We start from the raw sequence: 27,507 nt of genomic DNA, 5'->3' as shown, positions 1-27,507 counted from the left end.
TGTTGTCTAATGTGTTCAGTGAAAATAGTGTTTGCAGGCCACTGAAGTGTTACAGAGGATGTAAGTGGCTGCTTCTGTATGGGTGGGAGGAGGGGGCCAGTGAGGGCTTTGTTTTGAAGGATGACTAAGGGTTTATTGGGCAGAGAAGAGGTTTGGAGGAAGGAAAGAACATGTCTAAAGAATGAGAAATTTCCCTGGGACTCTTCCCTGCAGTGATGTTAGGTAGGAAGAGTTTTAGGTGGATTCCTCAGAGATATTGTATCCAAATGGCCAAAGACTCAGTTCTGTTGGTATCAGAGCCACTCAGCCCACAGGACTGAAGGTTTTGTTTAACTGTGGGCCTTACACTTAAGAGAAAGAGTCACTATACCATATGAAGGCCAATGAAAGGAACAGGGGATATTTTATAGCCTAGAACAAAATGACCTAAGGCAGGAAAAAGAGGAAGGTGGTAGCAATTTTCAAATATTAGAAGAGCTGCTATTCAGACTTCCTGGGTGCTCTTGGAGGTCACAGCTAAAATCAGTGGAAAGTTATCAGGGAGCTTTTGCATATGACAGGAGCTGGCACAATGCAAGGCATATCATAGATAAACAGTAAATATTAGAGAAAGTTTTCTGAAATATGGCTCCTCTAACTTCTGATGCTATTCCTGATTCCACAATCTGGAGTAAAAGGATTGGCAGATGGTCCTGAGATTGAGAAAGCCAGATAGACCCTGAGCCTGCTTATTGGCCAGACTGTAAATCATCTCAACAGTTGTTTATTTATTTTTGGTTGGTTCTGAATTTTTTTCCATACCGTGTGAAATATTTGGAGAAGGTTAGGAGTTTCTGTATGTGTTTGCTGTGCCCACGGTGTGTTTATTTTATCTGTGACTCAGCCCCCCTGATTTTAAAATGAAGGACACAAGCCAGAAAGGTTAGAAACTCCTATTCAACAATGGAAAACGCTGCCGTACTGGGAGGTGCATCCCTTGTGTGTAGAGCTATTCACTCCAAGGCAGGAGATGCCCTCTAAGGGACCTGTGGGGGTAGAGCAGAAGATGGGAGATAGGGCTAAATGACTGGCTTGCCATCATGAACAGGATACCTCCTTAGGCTTTAGGTGATTCAGAGACCAATTCATGCATTTGTTTGTTAATTCAGAGACATTTTATCACCCAGGATTTGCTGGTGGTTACTGCATGGGCCCTTGCGTAACAATGTGTGGGTTCAACTCCCTGCTCAGCCCCTACTTATTATGGGACCTTGCACAAATTTCTTAACCTCCTTGTATCTCAGTTTTCTCAACCATGAATTAGAGGCAATAATGCCTCCTAAAGATACGCTGTGAGAATTAAGTCAATTCATGTATATAAAGTCGTAAGAACATGGCTTGGCATGTAGGAACCACTTAGTATGTATTATTATTACTCCATAAAATGTAAGCTCCACAGAGATGGGGATTTTTGTCTGTTTGTTTATGGTTACATCCCCACTGCCTAGAATACAGTCTGACACATAATAGCTGTCACTAAATTGTTAATGAATAAATATATTAATTAATTGAGTACCCATTGTATATATGGGTACGTCCTATGCTAGGAATACAGGAATGAACAAAACATTCTGGCTTACATGAGACTTACAGTCTGGTGGGAGGGATAGATATTAAAAACTTGACCATATGTTCTCAGCCTAGATGAACATTAGCATCACTTAGTAGCTCTTAAAAGCTATGTATTCTGGGCCAGGTGCAGTGGCTCATACCTGTAATCTCAGCACTTTGGGAGGCCGAGGCAGGCAGATCACGAGGTCAGGAGTTCAAGACCAGCCTGGCCAAGATGGTGAAACCCCGTCTCTATTAAAAATACAAAAAATTAGCTGGGCATGGTGGCACGTGCCTGTAATCCCAGCTACTCTGGAGGCTGAGGCAGAGAATTGCTTAAACCTGGAGGGGCGGAGCTTACAGTGAGCCAAGATCATGCCACTGCACTCTAGCCTGGATGACAGAACGAGACTCTGTCTCAAAAAAAAAAAAAAAAAATATATATATATATATATATATATATATACACACACACACACACACACATATATATATATATGTATTTTCTTGGGCCTTCACCCTGCAAAGACTCAGATTTGATTGATCTTAGAAGGGATCCCCAGTAATTCTAACCTGCAGTTTGGTTTGAGAATTCCTGGTCTAAATATTCCAAAGGTTCCATGAAACATTTTCCCGATGAAACATCCAGTGATGGTAAAATTAAATTTGGGAAATATTTTATTATATATATTAGATGTGAAAGACTCTAAGAAGTTCTATAATAAAGAAATCTGTTTAAACTTAAAAATATAAATAAATAAACTTATATAAACAAATAGATGCTTGCAGCTGTAAATATTACTTTGAAGAAAAGGTGGGGGGCATAATAGCACTTATGATAGGCCTGGTCTATAGTAAATACTTAGAAAATGCTTCTCTGAAGACATTTATGTGGCCAACGAACATATGAAAAAAGCTCATCATTGTTGGTCATTAGAGAAATGCAAATCAAAACCACAATGAGATACCATCTCATGCCAGTTAGAATGGCAATTATTAAAAAGTCAGGAAACAACAGATGGTGGTGAGGATGTGGTGAAACAGGAACGCTTTTACACTGTTGGTGGGAGTATAAACTAGTTCAACCTTTGTGGAAGACAGTGTGGCAATTCCTCAAGGATCTAGAACCATAAATACTATTTGACCCAGCAATCCCATTACTGGGTATATACCCAAAAGATTATAAATCATTCTACTATAAAGACACATGCACAAGTATGTTTACTATAGAACTATTTACAATAGGAAAGACTTGGAACCAACCCAAATGCCCATCAATGATAGACTGGATAAAGAATATGTGGCACATATACACCATGGAATACTATGCAGCCATAAAAAAGAATGAGATCATGTCCTTTTCAGGGACATGGATGAAGCTGGAAGCCATCATTCTCAGCAAACTATCACAGGAACAGAAAACCAAACACCACATGTTCTCACTCATAAGTGGGAGTTGAACAATTCGAACACATGGACACAGGGAGGGGAACATCACACACTGGGGTCTGTCAGGGGGTGGGGGGCAAGGGGAGGGAGAGCAATAGGACAAATACATAATGCATCTGGGGCTTAAAACCTAGATGATGGGCTGATAGGTGCAGCAAACCACCATGGCACACGTATACCTATGTAACAAACCTGCATGTTCTACACATGTACTCCAGAACTTAAAGTAAAATTTAAAAAAATTTTAAAGAAAAGAAAATGCTTCTCTGAAGAAATGTCTTTTAAAAGACACCTGAACAATCAGTGGGCAAGTGAGTGGGAGAGGCAATGTACTCAGCACAGGGACTATCGTGTACAAAGGTCCTGTGGTGGGGGAACTGATTCAAGAGCAAAAAGAAGTCCAATGCTTGTGTAATGTAGCCGATGTGGAAGAGAAATGAAAATGACACAGTTTCTCCCTTAAAGGAACTCATATCTCAGGAAAAAACTCACATATTCCAAAAACTTCTTATTACTCCATGGGTCTATAACTTTCCAAATATTACAGGAAGAAGAAGAAATCAGTGTCAGAAATAATCCTTCACCAACTGACATAAAACCTCAGTTTTATGTTTGTCTCTAGTTAACTTACACAATTTTCTGAAATACCAGATACACTTCCACAAGTGTTGGCTTAAGCTAATGTTAGTCTGAGGTCATGTTTACTGAGCACACAGCCGAATAAGAAGGAGAAGTGACTTGGAACTTGAATCAAGAGGCCAAACCAACACACATGCCTACCTATTCCTTTTCTCTCTAAAACCTTTAAAAGGTAAACAAGGTATTTTAAAATGCATCCATTAGCTAGAAAACAAGAAAGGGAGCTATACACAAGCTCTTCTCTCTCCCTCATCTACTCTTGGCAACCACTAATCTGTTCCCTATTTCTATTGTCATTTTTAAAGTGTTACATAAATGGAATTGTGTAGCATGTAGACTTCTGGGATTGCCTTTTTTACTTAGTAGGATACTCAGAAGATTCATCCAGATTGTTGTATGTATAAATAGTTTGGTTTTTTAATTGCTGAGTAGTATTCCATGGTATGGATATACCACAGTTTAACCAATCACCAATTTAAGGACATCTGGATTATTTACAATTTGGCTATTATTTACAATTTGGCTAGGCATAAAGTTGCTATAATCATTTGTGTACAAGTTTCTCTATAAATGTAAACTTTCATTTTTCTGGGATAAATGCCAAGTGGTAGGATGTACGGTAGTTGCATGTTTAGTTTTTTTTTTTTTTGAAATTGCCAAATGGTTTTCCAGAATGGGTGTACCATTTTACATTCCCACAAACAATGTATGAGCAACCTAGTTTCTCCAAATCCTTGCCAGCATTTGCTATTGTCACTATATTAAAACTCTTTGTTACTGTGATAGGCATGTAGTGATAGTTCATTGTAGTTTTAATTTGCATTTCCCTAATGGCAACCCTAATGAGTTATTACTATGCAGTGGAACAGGAGTAGAGAATATGCTGAGAGGGAAAATAGATACTACTCTTGGGGAAATAAGTAATACTCTGAAAGGAACATTTGAAAGGAAATGAGAATATGTTGATTGTAAATAATGTAGAAGAGAAAAATGGTAATTAGAGATATGAAGAAGATACATGGAAAAGGAAATATAATAATAGTACACTACTTGACTTTGCAATATCAAAAATGTACACACTTATAATGTATAAATGGCAATTAAAAATAGAAATATAGCTATGTTGAGAGAATAAGGGAGTGCAGAGGAGTGCAGTATTATGAGAGTTAAATGCTTTTCTTTTGTAGCTATAATTGCAGATATTGATAAATCAAGAAATAGCTGACTGGGTGCAGTGACTCATGCCTGTAATCTCAGCACTTTGGGAGGCCACGGTGGGTGGATCACTAGAGGTCAGAAGTTCGAGACCAGCTGGGCCAACATGGTGAAAACCTGTCTCATTAGTTGGGCGGTGGTTGTGTGCACCTATAGTCTCAGTTACTCGGGAGGTTGAGGCATGAGAATCAGTTGAACCCAGAAGGTAGAGGCTGCAGTGATGCAGTGAGCCAAGATCATGACACTGAACTCCAGCCTGGGTGACAGAGCAAGACTCCGTCTCAAAAAAAAAAAAAAAAAAGAAAGAAGGAAAAAGAAAAAAGAAGGAAGTAGCCATAGAAGCTTATTAATTAGAGAGGTCACTGCTAGAACTAAAAAAAGTTAAAAGTGGCTGACTATGAGAAGAAGAGAGTAGGAAGAATGAAGTAAACCACTACCTATTTTTCATTATAAGCTTTTCAGTACAAATTAAAAAAAAATCCCCTATATCACTTTGGACAAAACAATTAAATGTGTATACAAAAAAAGACAGACTCTTAGATTGAGTATATAAGTTAACTGTATACCCTTTACAAGAGACAAATGCATTGCAAATGTCCTAGGAAGGAGAACAACAGGGACAGAAAAGACAGCAGGCAATGGAAACATAGAGGAAGCAATGTGAACTACAACTGAAATAGAAATCAAGTCAAACTGCATAAAACAAGACAAATCAAGCAGCTTTTCCAGAGATCAAAGACCGAAGGGACAAATATTTTAAGGAAAAACCAGGGTACTTAAACAACACACACACACATTCATATTTTATAACCTAATGGAATTTACACACTCTTTTCAAATATCACATATGGCACATATACAACTGATTCAGTAGTTAGCCACAAGTAAGAATGTTAAATTCCCAAAAGGACTGTAGTCCATATTTTTGGACTTTTAACATATGATATGTGCACAATAAAATTAGACATTAACAATAAAAATACACCAAATAAAATCTGGCCACTTGGAAATTTAAAGTGATTCCTTGAATAACTCTTAGATTAACATGGAAGTGAAACAAATTACAAATTGTTTACAAACAAGTGATAGTTACAACACCACATTTTAAACTTTTTGGATATGGACAAAACAGTACTCAGGGGAACATTTATAGCCTTAAACCCATGGATTAGAAAACAAGAAAAATAAAAGAACAAGTAAATTAAGTTTCAAATAAAAGAAAAGCAAAACTAGTAAGGAAACGATAAAGGAAACCCATAGAAAGTAACAGGAATTGGTAACATTAAAACCCCAAATTAATAAAATAGAAAATAAGCAAAAAGTAGATTTTATGAATCAAAAAGCTCTTCAAACAAACCAACAAAATAGTCAGATGTTCAACAATTATAAAAGAAAAGGCACAAAAGCACAAACTTTTGAAATATTAAAGGGGCTATAATCACAGTGATTTAAACATTATGTTCAACAACACTGTATCAATAATCGTAATCCAGATGAAAATGATGATTTTCTAGGAAAAATATAGTAAAATCACGACACAATTTAACATATCTTTCTTAAACAAAATAAAACAAAAACACTTCTTACTAAGCTGGTAAGAAAATAAGACTTCTTTAATCTGATAAAGTGTATCCACCAGAAACCTACAGTAGATGTCATACTTAATGGTAAAATATCAGATGAATTTTGATAAAAGCAGATAAGAGAGACAGCAACTCTCACAGCTACTATTCACAATATAGTGGGAACTGAATTCACATTGATTCTTGTCAAACAAGTGAGACCAGAAAAAGAAAAAAAATTAGAAAGTTAGAGACAAATGCATCGTTCTTAAAGACAATATGCAAAAAAAAAAAAAAAAAAAAAAAAAACTGAGATGCAAGATAATCTACTGATAAAAAGCTATTACTAAGAGATTTTAGTAAAGCAGCCAATTAAAGTTTTTCTTAATTAGCGGTACTCTTCTACTGTCCTGCAACTAAATGCCCTGAAAAGAGAGTTCATTCATAACAGCCACAAAAACTGTAAAATATAGCTAGCATGAAACTCAATAGGAAGCATAGAATATCTATATAAAGAAAATAATTAGACTGTTCTGAATACATACAATTCAGCCTGATTAGGAAGACAGATCATGGATGAGATTCTCCCCAAATTAACTTAGGAATACGATGTAAATCCAACAAATAAGATTTTTAAAAGTGAACTTGACAGGCCAATTCTAAAATTCATTTGTAAGAGACAATGTGCATGAATAACAAAGACATTTTGAAAAAGATTTTAATGGGGAGGAACTTGCCTTACCAAATGTTAAAATATACTGTAAAATTATGGTATTTATGATAGTAACACAGGTATATGTGTTACTGATATGTATATATGATAGTAACACAGATCAATGGGACAGTGTGTGAATCCACAAACAGTCCCTTCTGCTTCTAGTTAACAATACTAGAAAAATATTCTCTAGATAAAAGAGAGACACATATAAGGATTGTAACATTATATAGCAGAAAAAATTAAAACGACCAACATCCATCAATAGGAGAATGATGATACCTCTTTCTGTGGAATAGGAATACTATACAACTGTAAGAGGAGTCAAACACATTTACATAGATTTGTAATTTATACTGTTGAACAGTAAAAATATCACTGAGTTGAAAAACATCCAGTTGTAGGATTAGAAAAACAATGTAATATTTGTATTAGAGCACACAAACAAAACTATAAATCTTTGTACATACTCACGTGCATATACGTATCAAAAAAGAATGTGTAAGGACATACATCGAACTCACTATAGAGTTTGAGGTATGAATACGATTGGAAGAAGGGTGAAGGACTTTGACCTTTTTTGTTCTTTTCTTGAGACCGAGTCTCGCTCTGTCGCCCAGGCTGGAGTGCAGTAGTGGCGCGATCTCAGCTCACTGCAAGCTCCGCCTCCCGGGTTCACACCTTTCGCCTGCCTCAGCCCACCCCCCAAGCCCCCTCCCCGAGAGTAGCTGGGACTGCAGGCCCCCGCCACCACACCCGGCCAATTTTTTGTATTTTTTAGTACAGACGGGGTTTCACCGTGTTAGCCAGGATGGTCTGGATCTCCTGACCTCGTGATCCACCCGCCTCGGCCTCCCAAAGTGCTGGGATTACAGGCGTGAGCCACCGTGCCTGGCCTGACCTTTTATATATATATATATATATGTATTCCCATACAATATTGTTTGAGGGTTAAAATTTTGTTAAATGATGAAAATACTGAAAAGCTATTCTTGACAATATACATTATTGGAGAAAGGTTTTAAGGTGGTTTACAAGATGGTTGGAGAATAAATTGGCCGGATCCTGACAACTCAGCAACTAGTGAATGAAAGTAGGATGAGTAAGGATGTAGAAGGCTTAGCAGCTCAGAAGAAGTGACTCTTGCGCAGTGTTGCCTTTCATTTTTCATCCTCTCACCCCCACCAGACTTGTGATTTTTCCTCATCATGCATTTAGTCACTAACCCCACTTTCATGTTTTCACCCCAACACAAAAAATGTTAATCCACTAAGTTTCACGTCCTCTGGACATAACATTTCCTGCTCCTCCTCATTGCTCTCATCTGCAAACCTTTGGCCTCCTCACCACCTCTCTTTCCCCAAACAGGCTAAAGAAATTTATAAATACTTTTGCTTCATGGAATTGTATCACTTCAACCTGGTAATGAAGGTAGCTACCTCACACCTATGATCAGATTAGTCCTTCAATTAATCAAACATAAAAATAATTATATTATTTAATGGAATGTATTTTTCTTGATAGATAAATATCCACCCAACTACAAGGTGTAGGAGGAAAAAACAGAAAGGGTAAAAAGAATGTAAATTACAGAGCAAAGGGCACCATGCTCTGTGAGGTCAGAGTTTTCTGCAGTCTTGTAGAAAAGATAGTCCAAGTCATCAGGTTATGATCAAGTTCACATTATGATTATTATAAATGATCGACCCTGAAGGTTTTAATGTCCCAGTGGTAGACTCTCCCTCCTACAAGCTGAAATGCCCTCATACACCTCCCTAGAATTTTTTGGCTGCTTCTCCTGAGAAAGAAACTGAAGATGGTCGTTGGCAGAGATATGGGCCTGGTCTCTGCAGAAGCAGATACACTATGAGCTCCTGAAAGGCCCTGGCAGTTTCTGCAAGGAGAGATGCTTTTTAATTTTAAAAAATGTCATCAAATGACGAGCAGTTAAACAATTTGCTACTACAAGTCTTTGTAGGGAGGAACTAGGGTGGTGGTTTCTAATCTGTTAGGGAATGAGGTAGGAAAAGACATGGGCAAGGATACCACTCAGAACCCGGGTACTGCCCTCAGGCAATGCAGCAACTACTGCAGCATATTGTAATTAGCAAACCCCAAGGTGTGGCCACTTCAAGGCCCAATTAAGAAAAAAAAAAAAAAAAACTCGAAAATGTTTCATCTTGTGGATGGAATAGAGGTATTGTACTGCACCTCTTTCAGGATGCCTTCCTAACCATCCCCCAACCCTGCAAGGAGCAGTAAAATCACTTTTGCAAATGTTTTCTGTCTCAGGCCTGCGGAGAAATGACATAATCTGCAAATGAGAGGTTCAGGCAGGTGACCCAAGGCAGTAAGGAGAAAATGTGGAACAAACTTCTGGCAATTGTCCAAAGCATCAAAGCATCTGAAATAACTGTAGGTTTTCCTCTGTCAGCCATAAAAATGGGTGAGATGAGACCAAAAGATGCAAGCCTCCTTTGAATCCAGAGAAAACACCGAGAAACAAAGAGTAGCTCTCCTAGCCCCATTATACTGCATTCAGGGGGAAATTCAGAAAAAATCATGTGGGTCTCACTGAAAACTGTTTCCTAGGTTTGATGTGGAAATTGATGCCTTTAATCTCCAACTTGTGATGGCAGTTGGCCTGGTGCATGCCCCCATGGTGTGAAGAAAACTTAAAAAGGGATGCTTTTAAAAAGATGTCTACATATCAACAAACTCTTATAAAACAATATGTTGATGGGTTGAGTGTAAACAAATGAGAAACAGAAGGATTTAGATTTCCTTTCAAATACACCCTAGCTTAAGCATGAAGGAGGAAAACATTGAGTTGTCAAAATAGGCTTGAGGTTTTGCTGAACCCAGAAATTCTGGAGAATAGTCTGAGATGTTTTTGCCAAACCCTAAATACTGCAGGGGTAAGCTTTCCCTCTAACCAATTAGATAATTGCCATTTCATTCTGTAGATTTCTCAATTGTTTCTTCTTTTTCTTTTCTTTCTTTCTTTCTTTTTTGCAAACAAAATAATTACGCTAATATTTTCATAATTAAATAATTACTTCAAACCCTGAATTAAAAACTGCACTGCTGTTCCTGTGGATACAGTAGGCTGCCAGCTGTTTTAAATAACCCTTGAGAACGGTCAGGTTAAGGACTCAATTTATGACCTTATAAATTAACACAAGGAAACCTACTCCATAATGCAACAGACAATTCTATTTATAATGTTTAATTAATCCCCTCCAGTCTCTAACAGAACCCACTTGTGACCTTTCATTTCAACCTCACCCAAATGCAAGTCTCCTGAGATGAGAAGTGTTAATATGTGAATGCGGATAGAATTTGCCGGCATTATGGGCAAGTATTAAATTGCTGACAGTCTGGACTGGTTGGTTCCTGATAGCTCACTCATCAAAGTAAGAAGGAAATGTCAAGGTGGGCAGCACTGATGAAACTCTTCATTGAAATCCTGAGCTGGAGAGAGGCAGAAAGAAAAGAAAATGTCCATATCTAACATTGCAACATTGCCCACAAACGCTTGCCCTGAATTTCAGTCTTGGCAGATGAGACAACCAAGAGAAGGTATCAGAGTTGTTTCAAAGGATGGCTGTGGGGGGCCATCCTGGGTGGTTTCATTTATCTGCTATCCTTAGTACCCTAAGGCTGCCTTCTCTTAGACTGATACAGAAAATCCAGGGATAATCAATTCAATGCTGTCTTATCTAAGGTATTACAAACACAGTGGCGTTATCTGGAAAATTCTAAGTACCCGAGAAAGCTGCAGGGTGTGGGCAGAGTAAAGTTTGCAGAGACATATGAAGTTCCCCGGAGGGACAGGCCTGAGAATGAGAAAGGAAGGCATGTGCACTACTTGAACATGTTTGTGGGCAGAGAGAGCCATAGTGACCTGAATGCAAAGGAAGTCCACACTGTAGCCTGGAACCTTGGTATATGTGTGGAGAGCTTTATCAGCTTTTAGGGCTGTTCAGTGTAATTCCATATGTCCTTACGAATCCAGAAAATAGCTTTCCTTTTTTGTTCCTCGTATTCAAGAGTCAGCATAACGTGACGATTCTGTCTCTGTTGTAAGCATTTAGGCAAATTCCTTAACTTCTCATTGTCTCTGTTTTTCCATCTGCAAAGTTGGAATCATAACAATACCTGTCTCATGAGATCATTGTGAGGATTAAATAGAGTTAAAACTTTAAACGGCTTTAAATGGTGCCTGGTGCATAGTAGGTGCTATGTAAGCATTAGCTGTTGTCATCACAGTACCTCTGCAGTACCTTTTTCCTCTGGGCTTTCCCTTTCTTTTCCCAATGCTGCCATTGTAGCCAGGTCAGGCTATCATGACCTCCTTCTTGAATAGGTTCATAATTCATTTCTTTATTCTAAATCTCTATTTCTCTCAATAACTCATACACAGTATTACCACTCCAATCTTTCAAAAGTCTACCTCTGATCCTGTCCCCACCTTATTCAATGGCTCTGCTGAATTCATCACATGAAGTCTAAACTCCCTAGCCTTAATTTCAAGCCTCATTCTGTCCTTATCTGTTGATCATAGTTTCATTCTTTAATCTTAACATCCTACTATACCTTCTCATGACCCTATGCTCATTCGGAGCCATGCTATTTTCTATTCCCTCTACTTGTTCCCTTAGTTTGCTATACCAAGGTATGTTCTTGGTTTTATACCTGTGTTCACTGTCCTTTCCATTTGGAATTTACTTTCCCCCCAATATCTTCCAGTCCAAAGCCTATTTATCCTTCATAGCCAGGCCTGAATGCCACCTCTACCCTAGGGAACCCTCACCGATCCCACCATTTTATCTTCCCTTTGCTCTTTCCTGACCTCCAATGTACTTTATCTATATTTTTGAAAAACCTCAACCCTGTTACCTGGCTTTAGTTATTGTTTTTTTTAACCCCTACTTGGTATATTCCATATCACAACCCCTCAGATCCTTGGATCAAGTCTGATTCTTCAGTGTTTCCTACTCAGACCTGTCCCCAGGCCTATGCTATGCATAGAGCAAGTCCTCTGCAAAGATGAATGAAACACTAATTGAGGGACTTGAAATGACAGCCTGGTCTTGTGGTTCTTCCTTTCTGTGACATTCTCAGTCACTTGATTGTTCCTTTACATGAGCGCCTATGGAAATATTTCAACTCCAAAAGCCAATGGGATAAAAACATTCCTATCAGTAGGAAAAACAAACACACAAAATGCACAATTGATTCTCAAACAGCAGATGCTTTTTTAAGAAGGAGTGATGAAAAAATGTCTTGGGTCCAGTACCTTTATACCTGGTTACTACAGCTGCATTGACGCTAAGAGGCTCTTGGAAGCTGACAGTGAGTGATGTGCTGCTGGTTACCATGAGGCAGACATTGGTTGGCATCTCAGGGGCTCCTGGGACAGAAGGAAAAACACAAGGATCTTAACGTAGCAAATCCTTTTCAAACAGCGTTCCTACCTCTTCAAAGCATACCCTGAAATAAACACTATGGAAACACTTGTTTGTAGAGCCTAATAGCTTTTGCTTTTGAACATTTTCATTAGACGTCTCAATGGCTTTTATTTGTTGCCATTGGGGTCTTATTTGAGCATTAGAACATTTTCTGAAAAGGTAAATAATACCAGTTAAGCCTTCCTGCAAACACGATAGGAGATAGGGCTGGATCAATGAAGAGAAGGGCGGGAAGTGATAGCAGGATCCTATATTGTCGGTGGACACCCTTACGTTTTATAAAGTACATTGTTTCACTGGAGCCTTTTTGCAGCCCTGCTAGGTAGAAAAGGCAAGTAATAGCACACTCACTTTTGGTATGAGGAAACTGCAGCCCCAAGTGGCCAAATTCCTTGTTGAAGAACAGAGTGAAGACAAACAGCCAGGATGAAAGCCCCTGGCTTCAGTTGCCTACTTCTGGGCTCTTTCCAGTATTGACAGAATTCTAACTCACCTTGCTCTCAGGCTTTCTCCTATTACAAATGAGCAGTATTTTCTGAGAAAAAAATTTATGGCTGGATGTCGTGTCCACTGACCTCAGGTTTTAAAGGACTCCTGATGGCTTTTGGTATTGCTTTAACACGTAGAAGGTGTTTTATAATTTAGCAAATTACAAAAATTGGCATCAAGTCTGAAAATATGTCTGTTTCTAGCATTAATCTGTCCTAAATGAGGCACAATAGCAAATGCATTTATTAAAGCAAGTGCTGAATCTCTTTAAACAAACCCATGCACCAGCCTGGCTGGAGAATGTTGACGTTGAAAGCAAACTTTCATTAATGTTGCTAAGTTATTTGCTCCAAGAGAAAGGATTAGGCCTAGATTTGGTACTTAGTGTACTTAAGAAAACATCATCACTGTCTTTGGTCTTTGTCTACATCACAACTAAGTTTCCTGCAGCAGAGGCAGAGACCTTTCAAACTAATGAACTTTCCCTTGTATTTAAAATTTCCAGCCTAATTTTTTTGTTGTTGTTTAGATAAGATCTCCTTCTAGAATGAGAGTTTAATATTTCACAAGTGTTTGAATTTTATATTTTGTTTTCATATCAGGAGCTACACTCAGCATTACTTTCCAGTGCTAATGAGTATTATCCAAAAAGAAGGCTTTTCTTAAACTAACAAAAAGAATTGGTAAAGAAAATGGAAGTGCAGACAAAAGCATAATTCTTGAGTTGATTGTTCTTTTCGGTTGCCTGTGTTAACTGAAGTTCAGTTTATAGCTCTATATAAAAAATGCAGTAGAGAGTTGAAAACAACTTAAACTTGAGCTTGAAGCAGAAACTGGACAAACAGGCAAACAAATATTTTTCCACCTCCCTATCCCAAAATATAGCCATCTAGGGCATCAGACCATCCAGATCATTAGGCATTAGGGCATAGCGGGTGGAAAGTGCTAGATGAGTGTGACATGGTGGAGAGAGGCCAGAGGCATGAAGCCTCATGGCTGTGGTCAGAGCACCCATCAGGAGCCAGAAACTCAAGCAAGACAAAAGACCCTTTGACAGCCTCTCAGCGCCCTTGCTCCACACAGGCTGACAACGGCCATCCATGACCCTGCAGAGCTGAAAAAAAAAATCCGTAAAAGAAGACCTGGCTGTCTCAAACTGAAGCTCAGTCTAGTGAAATGTAGACGTTTTCTGCTTATACTCACTGGCATGCTCAAAGCCTGTTTTCATGCGTCTGTAGAGCCGATACCTCCACTCCCAAGCTTTCAGCTGTTTCTCTTTCTCTGTGTTGTCCAGAGTGAATCCTTCATTCTCCACCTGGGCAGACAGTTCACTGACCCTCTCCTGGGCTTCCTGGACCAGTGTGTTGAGGTGCATTGCTCGGCTTTCCAGGCTGACAACTAAAGGGAAATAAATGGGATTACTTCTCTTTCTTTCTGGGGAAATGCTGCTTCATTGGAAGGATATATCCCAGAGTCTACTATGATTTGACAAAAAAAAAAAAAAAAAAAGAAATGACTGGGAAAAGTGGGATCTGTGTTTGTTATCAAGTATCTTATTATGATAAGGTCTAATTAGTGACACTCACAATCAGATTAAGTGGTAAATTCATCACATTAATATATTCCCATTGCTCTCCAGCCCTGCTGTAACACACGCCTCAATTAGCTGCTTAACTCAGCTAATTAGAATTCCACCATCAAGTACCCAAGAGGACCACTTCTCATCCAGAGAGTACACATTTGTTGCCATGACCTCTAGAAGGACAAACATGTAGGGGCAAAACTCCGTATGGCCAGGAAGACCCTAGGAAAAGTTATCCGTGAGGCAAGTTGCATTCTGATGAAGTTTGGTTTTGTTTTTGGTAGAACCTGATTCAGATTTTCTGCCTTTAACACATTCTTCCCAGCTTATAGACATTTTTGTATGTATATCTTAGAGGCATAATTTTATTATTATTAATCAATGTATTTATTGCTTACGAAGAGTTCCACTACTGCTGCCACAGTTGTGCTAGTGAGTTCTGATGACTGGCTGACTTGAATGTGATCAGAAATTGATCTTTGATTGTGATATAATGGTAGGAATGATCTCCAGAGATATCAATGCTCAAGAGGAAAAGTTATATAAGCCCCTCTTGCTGAGAGAGGTTGTAGGGCTTGCTATTTCTATTTTACCCAATATGTGATAGTCTTCATTTGATTTACATCAGATTGTTTAGCCATCCTGCTCTTGTGTTCATGTCAATGAATGGGAAGGAACATACGTTTCCCTTTCTTGTGCTGAGCAGTGAGGCTGCCTCTTATGATCTCCTCATGGCTGTTATGCATATGAGGGCCTGTCATGATGGTCACTTGGTCACTTCAGAGCCCCCCCTGGTTAAGTGATAAAAGATAGCCTCAGCATGGGAATATGGTAGGGGATCACAGAACAGTCAAGTAAACCAGAATAAAGTCCTGCAGATCTGTTGCTGAAATGTGTTTGACACTCCCTGTGACCAAAACAATATATTTCTCCCTGGTGGGTGGGAAAGAAATCCAACAATTTCATTCTTCTAATTAAGGGGTAAAATATTGTGAAGATAACTCAAGTGAAAATTTGTTGGGTGTATTTTGAAATGGAAATTAGGTGGTTATATATTCATATTCTCTGTGTTCATAGGCATGTTTGCATTAATTACAGGAAATGAATACTAATTTATTATTGCCTCTGTGCACCATCAGTCTAAATTTATTTACAGATGAGGTCAATGAAAAAATTAGTTGAGTCTTTTTTCTTTTTCTTTCTTTTTTCGTTCTTTTTAAAGTTGCTGTTTAGAACACTCAGGACTGTGTTTTGCTGCAGATTTGTCATGGTTAATGAATGTTGCTGTAGCAGTCAATCATGTACTCTAAATACTGTCACACTTTTTTTTAAAAGCCTCAGTCATGAGCCATGACAGAAAAATAAACAAATAAATATAAAGCTAAAAAACTCTTTCACTGAGCAGCTACACTATGCAGAATCCCTGGGGAAGGCTAAAGGAGGCCAGAATAAATGATAATATAAGTGCTGTGGACGTAGGGAAGCAATGATGGGGTATGAACGCAGAGGTTCTGGAGAAAAAAAATACACATACACACACACGGGCGCACACTCCAGTGGAAAAATTGGCAATATTAGTAGCCTCAAGGTGCAATTTCCTGGAGCAGTGAGATTGACAAGTCAGTACTAAATGCTGTTAATTTAACTAACTTCAGATTAATGGTAGAGTCTGCTATGACTGAAGCCCTCAAACACAGTCTCATTATAGCCTTGCTGGGAAGGTCCTAAATATAGGCATTGACAGTTTAAAACAAATTCGTATACATTTGTGTATTTTTAGACATAGGTTAGGCGTCAGAGTTTGTGTCACAGTTTTCAGGTTGATTAATTGACCCAGTAACTGCACTCTCTACCCACTCCCCCCTCCTTCTTCCACTCCAAATTATAGAGAAAATGGGGGAATTGTCCTTGTTAAGTTATCCAGTGAGCTTTTTATTGTATGCCTGATGTTTGAATTGCATGCATGCGTCAACACTTGGGTGATAGACACATGATTTATAAAAATAAATTTTTCTAATACTATGAAATCCCCCCTATTAATTTTTATATCCACAACAGTTATTACTGGTGTGAATTCCAGGTGGCATTTCAGATGGACAGCTTCTCTTGAGCTATGCTTGGCTCCTTCTGACAATTTTTCTGCTTTCCCTAGAACCACACATTTTGTTTCTGCATTTTCCCTTTCCTTCTAGGCTTTAGAGGCAATTTGAGTTATAATGGTAAAGGAATTCCACCTCTTCAAGATAATGCATTTTGCCTCTTCAGAGACTAAAGACAGAATTTTATAGCTGGGTGAGCTCTGCAAGATTATTTAGATCCCAGTGCACCTCAAACTGGGATATCTAAACTCTAACGTAATATGGTGGTGATGGTGGGTGAAGTAGGGGGTGCAATGATCATCTCTAAAAACACTATGAATGAATATGTCTTCTTGGAGCATCAAATTTTACATGCAGATTTTGATTAAGCATATTATTTAGAAATTAAATAGGTCTATTATGGAGAAGAATGGAATGTGTTTTCAAAAATTAAAGATTTTGAAAAAAGGGAAACTTTGTAAAACTCTATCCCTTTTTTCCAGGTTAAGACCACAGGTGCCCTTGAGACTATCATTTGCATCTGTTGTTAAAAGTAATTGCATGGACAAGTCAGAGAAGCACTGACTGAGCCGCTGGTTTCCAACCATTTCAGCAAGCAAATCTTTATTTATTTTTTCCAGTGGATTTTTTTAGTGGCTTAATAAAACACCCTCTTTTGAAAGATTTTTTTTGTCTACCAAACCAGCTGACTTATAAAGTGATCATGTTTCTCCCTATTATTAATGACCTATATAACCATCAATAGAAGCATCTGTTCAGAATGAGATAATCAACCTAACAAACTGGGTTAATATATTTTAAGCAGAAGCAAGTAAATATGGCAATTATATTAGACTGTGTAGTTTATCTTGAGTAATGGTGTGACAGTTAGGCTTTTTGAAAGCTCGAAAATTGTTCTGGGAATCCCATTTCTATTTTTGCCACCCTGGAATGGGGGCATTTTTTTTTTTTTTACAATTGAGAAATCATATTTAATAAATCATTGTCAGTTTTTATAATGTTTCAAGCCCATTCTTTGTTGATAGCCTCCACATTTATATGGTCAAGTCATTGTTGCTGTGCTTCTTATCTATGACATTATTTTTATATCCCTTCATTTGTGGATCTTAAGATGTTGCAGAAGGTTCATTCCTGTACCCCAATACAGATTCACTTCCTTTAGCTGCCTTTTCTTGCACCAATGTGCTTTAAAAAAACAAGTGCAAACAACAAGCAGTGACAGTGGCCAATTCCTCGGATGTCCAGATTAATAACTGTAGCATGCTAAAGAAAGGTCTGTGTAAATAGCTGGAGATGGTGTATGGTCCAGAGTCTAGCATAAATGTATTTCCTTTCTGAGCATTCCCTCCATTCCCCTAACCCGAATACATGCATTAGAATGTAGCAAAACCCTTTGGAAACTTCTCTTAGCCAACTGCAAACTTATCTGTTGCCACAAGTGCAAAGGGGCAGGATGTGAAACGGTATATCACAAAGCTCTTTAGCCACTTCAGTTGGCGACAGAACGCAAAAGGAAAAACTTCCTACATATACACATCAGTCTGTCTCCACTTTTTATAAAACTGGAATAAAATGGGAAAGTGCCATCTTTATTAATCCTAATTGAATTTTAAATGTCCTTTTGACACAACAAGGTATATACATGACACAGCTACACAACTTTTTTCAACTGGACAGCAAGTGTCAAAACCCTGTGGATGTATAGGGTAAAACAAGATTGGTCAGGAAAAGAGAATTGTTCCTATAACTGGTAATCTGACACAATGTCCTACTGCCATTAAAAAAAAAAGGTCCATTTTCAGCCGGGCGCGGTGGCTCCCACCTGTAATCCCAGCACTTTGGGAGGCTGAGGCAGGCGGATCACCTGAGGTTGGGAGTTTGAGACCAGCCTGACCAATATGGTGAAACCCCATCTCTACTAAAAATACAAGAATTAGCCTTGCATGGTGGCCGGCACCTATAGTCCCAGCTACATGGGACGCTGAGGCAGGAGAATTGCTTGAACCTGGGAGGTGGAGGTTGCAGTGAGCCAAGATCGCGCCACTGCACTCCAGACTGGGAGACAGAGCGAGACTCCATCTCAAAAAAAAAAAAAAAAAAAAAGTCCATTTTCAGTTTATTCAAGTTTGTTTTCATGGTGTTTTATACCCGTTAATAAAAAAAAATTCAGACTTTTGTAATTTGTGTATGCTGATCTTCATCAAAAGTTTCATTCTCTGGATCAGAGTCAGTGATGTCAGAATATCTATAATGATCAGGCTCATTGTCACTAACATCTGGTGTTACAGAAGTGTAACTACTAGCCTCTGGATTTGATGATGGCAGAATGGGGCTATTTTCAACTTCCTTATTTTAAAGATGAAGAAATTGAGACCCAGGGAGATGGGATGACTTATTCATGATCTTCATCTAAACCTTAAAGAACTGAGTGGATTTTCTCTAAACCAAATAGAATACAAATCAACCTATTATTTATATATTACGATTTCCTGATTGTTATCTATTTGGTATGAAATTGGTGAACTCAGTTTGGCTGGTTGGTTTGATTTAGAAAATAGGCTATGTCTGTTTTATCATTCCTGCCCATCCACTTCTCTTTTTCTTGGATTCATTCCCCTTTCACTTCCACCCACAGGACACTTTTCCCTGGAGGCCATACGCCTGATCTCTTTGCAAGGTTTGGTCTTTTGTCTCATTGCAGTTGGTTCCTTCTCCAGCCAAGCAGCTATCCCTCTGAGCAGCCATGCCAGCACAATGGAGGGTCTGTGACTGTGTGGTAAGCAGTCCAGCAGGAGCAAGACCACTCAGTGGCTCCTGAAACAGGCTCTGTGCTATTGTGGTGTTTAATTATCAGCAGCATTTCTACCTCCCAGTGCTTCTGAGTGGGCATTTGTTATAAGACCTACGCAGCTAATTAACTACGGGATGGGGTGGGGGGCGGGGCAGGAACTCTGTGTTCGAAGAATACAATTAGAGTTACTGTTTAAATCCCGAGATAAATAATGATCAGGGACGGAAGCGATTTTCTTCACCATTAGAATCTAACCTATGGATTGCTACTTAAACAGTTTCTTAATTTTGCCCTTGCCTGCAATTGCTAAATTTGGGCCTTGTTGATAATTGCTTAAAGCTTGAAAATACAATGAGTGTAAAGTGTAAACTAATTTTAATTTTTAATTAAGGATTTTAGGGAACAATTTATTTTGCTTGCTTGAAAAAGACGGACACATTTGTCTATTACTAATGATGTGCCATTTTTCAATTTAGTAACAGCTTTTCTGTTATTATGGGTATGTTCCTCCTTTTTAATGATGAGAAAATGAGGCACTAAGACAATCATTTAATCTCAGAGTTAGAAGGATACCTTACAACTAACCTCAGATACCTCTCCTTTAGTACCCTTGGTCCTGTATAATTTCCTACATGAGGGGAACTCACTGTTTACTGAGATGACCTTGTCCATTTTCATACAACTCCGAATTTTAAAGTTTCCTTACCCTGAAGTGAAATCTGCTTTCCTATTACAGTCATGTCTCACTTACTGACAGGGGTATGTTCTGAGAAATGCATCGTTAGGCAATTTCATTGTTGTGCAAACATTACAGAGTGTACTTACACAGATCTAGCAGGTATAGCCTACCACATAGCCAGACTATATTGTATAGCCTATTGCTCCTAGGCTACACACCTGTACAGCATCTTGCTGTACTGACTACCATAGGCAGCTATAACACAATAGTATTTGTAAATCTAAATCTATCACAATATAGAAAGAAGTACACTAAAAATACTAAAAATATGGCATAAAGGATAAAACATGGTAGAGCTATGCAGGGCATTTACCCTGAATGGCGCTTACGGGACTAGAGGTTGCTCTGGGTGAGTCAGTGAGTGAGTGGTGAGTGAATGTGAGGACGTAGGACATTACTGAAAATACTGTAGACTTCATAAACACTATGCAATTAAGCTACACTAACTGTATGAAAAATCCTTTCTTCAATAATAGATTAGCATAGATGGACAGCTTCTCTTGAGCTACGCTTGGCTCCTTCTGACAATTTTTCTGCTTTCCCTAGAGGCACACATTTTGTAACTCTTTGCTTTATAAACTTTTTAAAACTTTTTGGGTCTTCTGTAATAACAACTTACAACACAAACAAACAGTACCGCTGTACAAAAATATTTTCTTTATATCCTGATCCTATAAGCTTTTTAAAAATTAAAAAAACAATTTTAAACTGTTTTTGTTAAAGATCAAGACACAAACACACACACTAGCCTACGCCTATGCCTAGGGTCAACATTATTAATATCACGGTCTTCCACCCCAACATCTTATCCCACTGGAAGTTCTTAAGGGGCAGTAACACGCATAGAGCTGTCATCTTTTATGGCAAAAATGCCTTCTTCTAGAGAACCTCCTGAAGGACCTGAGGCTGGTTTACAGTTAACCGTTTTTTTAAATAATTAGAAGGAGTGCACTCTAAAATAATGATAACAAATATAGTAAATATATAAAACAGTAACATTGTAGTTTAGTGTCATTATCAAGTAGTGTGTCCTGTACATAATTGTATGTGCCATACTTTTACATGACTGGCAGCACAGTAGGTTTGTTTAAGCCAGAATCACAATGAACATGTGAATCATGCATTGCACTGTGATGTTATGACAGCTACAACATCATTAGGCAATAGGAATTTTTTAGCTCCCTTATAATTTTATGGGACCACCTTCATATACGTAGCTTACCATTGACTGAAATGTTATGCACATGTGATTGTATTTCCAAACTGCAAGCAATGTGATAAAAGGGCTTTGGGGCCCTATAGATCAAGTGCTGCCCTTACATATGGGTGATCCTAACTAGTTACTCTGCTATATTGAGCCCAAGTTTCTCATTTGTAAAACTGGCGTTATAATAGCACTTGTCTTATAGCTTGTAACAAATTAATGATAATCTTTACATAGAAGACTCTCTTAGTGGAGGTTTGCTTATTATTGTTTGCTTATTATTATTACATCCATTGATCTTATATTTTTAGAAGCACACAAAACAAATCAAAATACTTGTTTTATAAAATAACTCCATGTTCTTCCATCAAAAACCCCTCTTGCCCCGAATAAAATTTTTCCATCCTAGCTACTGTTCAGAAATATACACTAGTAAGTGGTATCAATTTCAACCCTATCTGTTATTTCAAGGCAGAAAACAAGGTCACTTAGATTTGACCATTGCGTTGTAACGAATATACTCTGGGCAGTTAATAAAATTTATTTTTGCTGATTATAAGCGACAACCTTCTAACAACTTCACCACTGACTTGTTTTAAAGTAGGAATGACAAAGTAATGTAGGGGAATTCTAAAAATTAAATATTTTTAATTCAAAAACTCTTATACCAGAGAAACACAAAACATAGTTCCAATTTACCCATCTTAAGATTCAGGACGCAAGACTCATTTTGGCTTCACTTAGGTCTCAAGCTCTTATTACATTTTCAGATTTTCCCAAGGACATTGAGATGTGGTTCCAAAAAGGTTTTAGAGATCTGGAGATTAAATGTTTCATTTTAATTACTGTGAAACTTTCTTCTCCTACAACTTATTACACCCAGACATGGGGCTCTTTCCAGCAGAATGTTGACTCACAAAGTCCTTATATAACTTAGATTGTAACTGGTGATTTCTTAAGAAGCCAGAGCAAGTGACACAGAAAGGAATTTTTGGGACTCATCAAACTCAAAGGGTTTGAAAATGGACATCTTCTCTAAAAGCACAACATGCCAGGCACTTGAGCGGATTATTTAGGAAATTCAAAGGAGATTGCCCCATGACATCGTAGGAGGTTTAAGCAATGAAACAAGATAACCATGTCTTCTGCCAATATTATTTTCAGTGCTGTTCATAGACATAGAGTGGGGGCCACATCATTTAAAATTTCCTAGAATGACAATAAAAACGCAAAAAGAAATAGGTGAAATTAATTTTAATAATATATTTTACTTAACTCGATATATCCAAAATGCTACCATTTCAACATGTAATCAATATAAAATTTATTAATTTTATATTTTATGTTATTTTTGGTACTAAGACTTTGAAATCAATGTAATTTTACATTTAGAACACATTCATTTGCACTAGACACATTTCTTTTCTAAATTTTTTTTTTATAAATTGATAATAATGCCATATGTATTTATGGGATACAAAGTAATGTTACGATTTGTGAATACAATGTGGAATAGTTAAATCAAGCTAACTAGATGTATTCATCACCTCAAATATATATCTTTTTTTGTGGTGAGAACATTTGGAATTTACTCTTTTACCAATTTTGAAATGTACAATACATTGTTATTAACTATATTCATGACATAGTGCAATAAATTTAATAAAACCAATTGTTTCTCCTGTCTAACTAGGATTTGGTACACTTTGACTATCATCTCCCCATTGTCCCCAACCCCCTGACTCTGTAACCACCATTCCACTTTCTGCTTCTATGAGTTCAATCGTTTTAGAGTCCACAAGACTCTAAATAAGTGAGAACATGAGATATTTGTCTTTCTGTGCATGGCTTGTTTCATTTAGCAGAACGTTCTCCAGTTCCATCAATTTTGTCACAAATGACAACATTTCCTTATTTTTTAAAGGCTGAATAGTATTCAATTTTGTATATATATAATATATAACATTTTAAAAATCCACTCATCTGTTAATTGATACTTAGGTTAATTTCATAACTTAGCTATTGTGAATAGTGCTGCAGTGAACATGGAAGTGCAGACATCTCTTTGACAAACTGATTTCAAATCTTTTGGGTAAATACCCAGAAGTAGGATGACTAGGTCATATAGTAATTCTATGTTTAGTTTTTTGAGGAACCTCCACTCAGTTTTCGTAATGGCTGTGCTAATTTACATCCCCACTAACAGTGTACAAGCGTTTCCTTTTCTCCACATCCTCACCGACACTTATCTTTCATCTTTTTGATAATAGCCAGTCCGACAGGTGTTAGATGATATCTCATTTCTCATTGTGATCTTAATTTGCATTTTCCTGAAGATTAGAGGTACTGATCATTTTTTTCCATATATCTGTTGGTCATTTGTATGTCTTCTTTTAAGAAACCCTATTCAGGTTCCTTGCTTATTTTTATTTTTTTTTAATTTTTGAGATGGAGTCTCGCTCTGTCTCCAGGCTGGAGTGCTGTGGCGCGATCTCGGCCCACTGCAACATGTGCCTCCATATTCAAGAGATTCTCCTGCCTCAGCCTCCCGAGTAGCTGGGATTACAGGCGCCTGCCACCATGCCCAGCTAATTTTTGTATTTTTAGTAGCGACACTGTTTCACCATGTTGGCCAGGATGGTCTCGGTCTCCTGACCTCGTGATCCTCCTGCCTCAGCCTCCCAAAGTGCTAGGAGTACAGGTATGAGCCACTGCACCTGGCCACCTATTTTTAAATTGGTTTATTTATTTTCTTCCTGTTGAATTGAATGCCTTACATTTTTTGGACATTAACCCCTTACTGGATGTATGGGTTGCAAATATTTTCTTCCAATACACAGGTTGTCTCTTAACACTGTTGTTTCCTTTGCTGTGAAAAAGCTTAGTTTGTTTTAATCCCATTTGCCTACTTTTGCTTTTGCTATCTGTGCTTTTGGGCTTATATGCAAAAAATCATTGCCTGGACTAATGTCATGTAGTTTCTCCCCTATATTTTCTTCTAGTAGTTTTACAGTTTCTGGTTTTATGTTTATGTCTTTACTCCATTTTGAGTTGGTTTTTGTATATGGTATGATATAAGGGTCCAGTTTCATTCTTCTGCATGTGGATATCCAGTTTTCCCAACACCATATATTGAAGAGACTATTCTCTTTCCATTGTATGTTTTTGGTACCTTTGTTGAAAATCAATTTACCGTCCATTCATGGTTTCATTTCTGGGCTCTCTATTCTGTTCCATTGGTCAATGGAATAGCTATATTTCAAATGTTTGATAGTCATATGTGGCTAGTGTATTCTGTGTTGGACAGTGTAGTTTTAGAACATAAAAATTATACATATTTTAAAAAGTGCTTCTATTGGGAAGTGTTTTGGAATACAAACTGTATAACTAATGGGTAAAATATTTAAATTCTTTACCAGAAACTCTTGGGTCATTTTATTTTGTTTTTGAGAGTTATGTTAGCTAACAATTTTTAGAAATCAATTACAATTGGCCAGGTAATGTGATAAATGTTTTAATGGTATTATTCCACTTAATTCTCAATAATCTTATATGGGTAAAAAGGTAGCCAGCTTCCAGGAGGGCCTGCAGTGACCTATGTCTGCTTGTATTCACACCCTTGTATAGTTTTCTCCTACACTGAACAACCAGGGTTGTTCTGTGAGATCGGCAGAATTCTGCAGAAATGACACTAGGTCACTTCTGAGATTAGGTTATTCACATCACTGTTAATTCCACCTTGGCTGGTCTCTCTTTCTCTCTTTCTCAGATCATTTTCTCTGGGGGAAGCCAACTGCCATGTCATAGAATAGCCATATGGAGAGACCCATATAGCAAGAAATGTGGGGCGCATGCCAGTACCCACTATGAGTAAGCTCGGAAGTGGGTCCTCTAGCTCAATCAAGCCTTAAAGTGACAGCAATCTCATGGGGTCACATGAGATTGTGACTGAGCCATAACCATCCAGCTAAAGCCATTCCCAGATCTCAGACTCACATGAGACAAACATTTACTATTTTTAGTTGCTGTTTGGGGGTAATTATTACATAGCAATATATAATAATACAAGTTAGGTACAATTATTATATCCATTTTACAAATGAAGAAATGGGGCCACAGAGAGGGTAAGGAATTTTCCCACAGCTACAAAAAGATGTGGGATTGGAAGCCAGAACTCTGACTCCAGAAATTTAATTTTTAGCCTTTTCTAAGGGTTTAATTTAAAAACTGCACCCTAAACAATTCTATTGTTGTGTTTATGTTAAAACTCATGGGGAAAAGTCTGCATACCCTCTAAACTGATAACAATGGATATATTTTGGGTTTTGGGGGATGGGAACCTAGATTGTGTGTGCATGTGGGGATGAGTTGGGTGGGCTATCAAAGATACCTTTTAACGTTATCTATAATCTTTTCATTTCTGACAAGGAGAAGATATTCTATGTTGCATGTATATTTAAAAATTTTTTAAAAAGAAAAAAAAGATGGCTATAAAACAACATGAATGAACCTGGAGGACATTATTCTAAGTAAAAAAAGGCAGACATGGAAAGACAAAATGGATGATCTCACTTAAATCTGGAAATTAAAAAGTCAAACACATAGAAACAGAGAGTAGAATAGTGGTTGCTATAGGCTAGGGGTGGGGAAAATAGGGAGATATTGATCAAAGGGTACAAATTTTCAATTAGAGGATGAACAAGATCTGGGGATCTAATGTACAGCATGGGTGGTGATGGATCTGTGAATTAATTTGATTATGATAATCTTTATACAACATATGTATATCAAGTAGTCACATTATATACCTTGAATATATACAATCTTGTCAATTAAATATTTTAAAGCAAAAAACCAGAAAAATGCAACTATCAACTCAAAGAACAGGTGACACCAACTTAGGCTTTGGCCACCTGGTGTTTAAATAATTATTTGAAAACATAAAAAAATCAATGAGCCCGATACTAAGTAAAATCATTCTTTTCATAAGGGATAATATATTCACACCCCTCAAAAGAAATAGGCTTGGGATTGATTCAATTAAATTCAACTGAGTGTCTACTGTTTACTGGGGATTCAGTAATAAATGAGAGAGGTGCTGTCCTTTGGAATTTATGTTCTGTTGCAGAGGAGATGAAAATAAGCAAATAAAAACATTGAGAAAAATCATAAGTGCTATGCACAAAATGACAAGAGAGTGATGTGATGAGAAAATGTCATTTTAGACTTTGGACTCGGTGAAAGCCTCTCTTGAAGATGTCACATTTAAGCCGAAATGTGAATGTTAAGAATGATTTGACCATGTAATGAACAAGATTAAAAGCATCCAAGCATTCCAAGTAGATGGAATAGCCAGTACAAAGGCCCTATGGTAAGATAGCCTGGCACGTTACAGGAACAGAATGGAGGATGGTGTGTGTGAGCAGTGCGTAGTATAAGATGAGTTTTGAGGAACAGATTTGTAACTTAGGGTGAAGATCTAAACCCCGATTTTAGTGAAGCAGAAAAAAATATTGAGTGCTTATTATAGAGACCTAAGGCTTATTCTTTACATATTCTTATTGGCTGCAAATCTTTGTCCTTTGAGGGTGGATTTGATTTCAGGAAATCTCTCTAAATAATTTGAAGCAAAGTCTGGCGAACACAGAGGGTGATGACGCTAGGCAATGCTGTTTTGGAACAAAAATCAGGTGTGACTCTCAGCAACTAGTCAGATTTTCTCATAAACTGACTCTGAGGACAATTCCAAAGTGTTCAGAGCAATGGCAGCACTGTTGGAGCAAGTGTGGGGTCTCCCAGGAGGACCATGTGGAAGGATAACATTCGCTTGGATTGTAGACTTTCTAGTGTGTTTGTTTACATAAAACCAGCCTCATTAGTTTATAGTCACACCTCTTAGACATGGCCTGACCAGTCCCAGCACAAACACGAACCCCATACTACTGCAGAAATGAGTGGT

The 27,507-nt window shown here is 37.8% G+C and overlaps 1 protein-coding gene across 2 annotated transcripts in view; it reads right to left on the bottom strand.

Moving 5' to 3' along the window:
• Nucleotides 1–27,507, bottom strand: part of ANKFN1 (ankyrin repeat and fibronectin type III domain containing 1) — a 354,475-nt gene that overhangs the window by 123,563 nt on the left and 203,405 nt on the right. For both annotated transcript variants that reach the window (XM_030827987.1, XM_030827986.1), the window contains exons 7-8: nt 14,337–14,531; nt 12,473–12,586 (exon numbers count right to left, since the gene is read on the bottom strand). In XM_030827987.1, the coding sequence (XP_030683847.1) occupies nt 12,473–12,586; nt 14,337–14,531 (309 nt within the window). The remainder of the gene's footprint in view (nt 1–12,472; nt 12,587–14,336; nt 14,532–27,507) is intronic.

Source organism: Nomascus leucogenys, chromosome 14 (genome assembly GCF_006542625.1).
Source record: "Nomascus leucogenys isolate Asia chromosome 14, Asia_NLE_v1, whole genome shotgun sequence".
In the NCBI taxonomy this organism is placed as follows: Eukaryota; Metazoa; Chordata; class Mammalia; order Primates; family Hylobatidae; genus Nomascus; species Nomascus leucogenys.
This window is presented reverse-complemented; position numbering and strand designations above follow the sequence as displayed.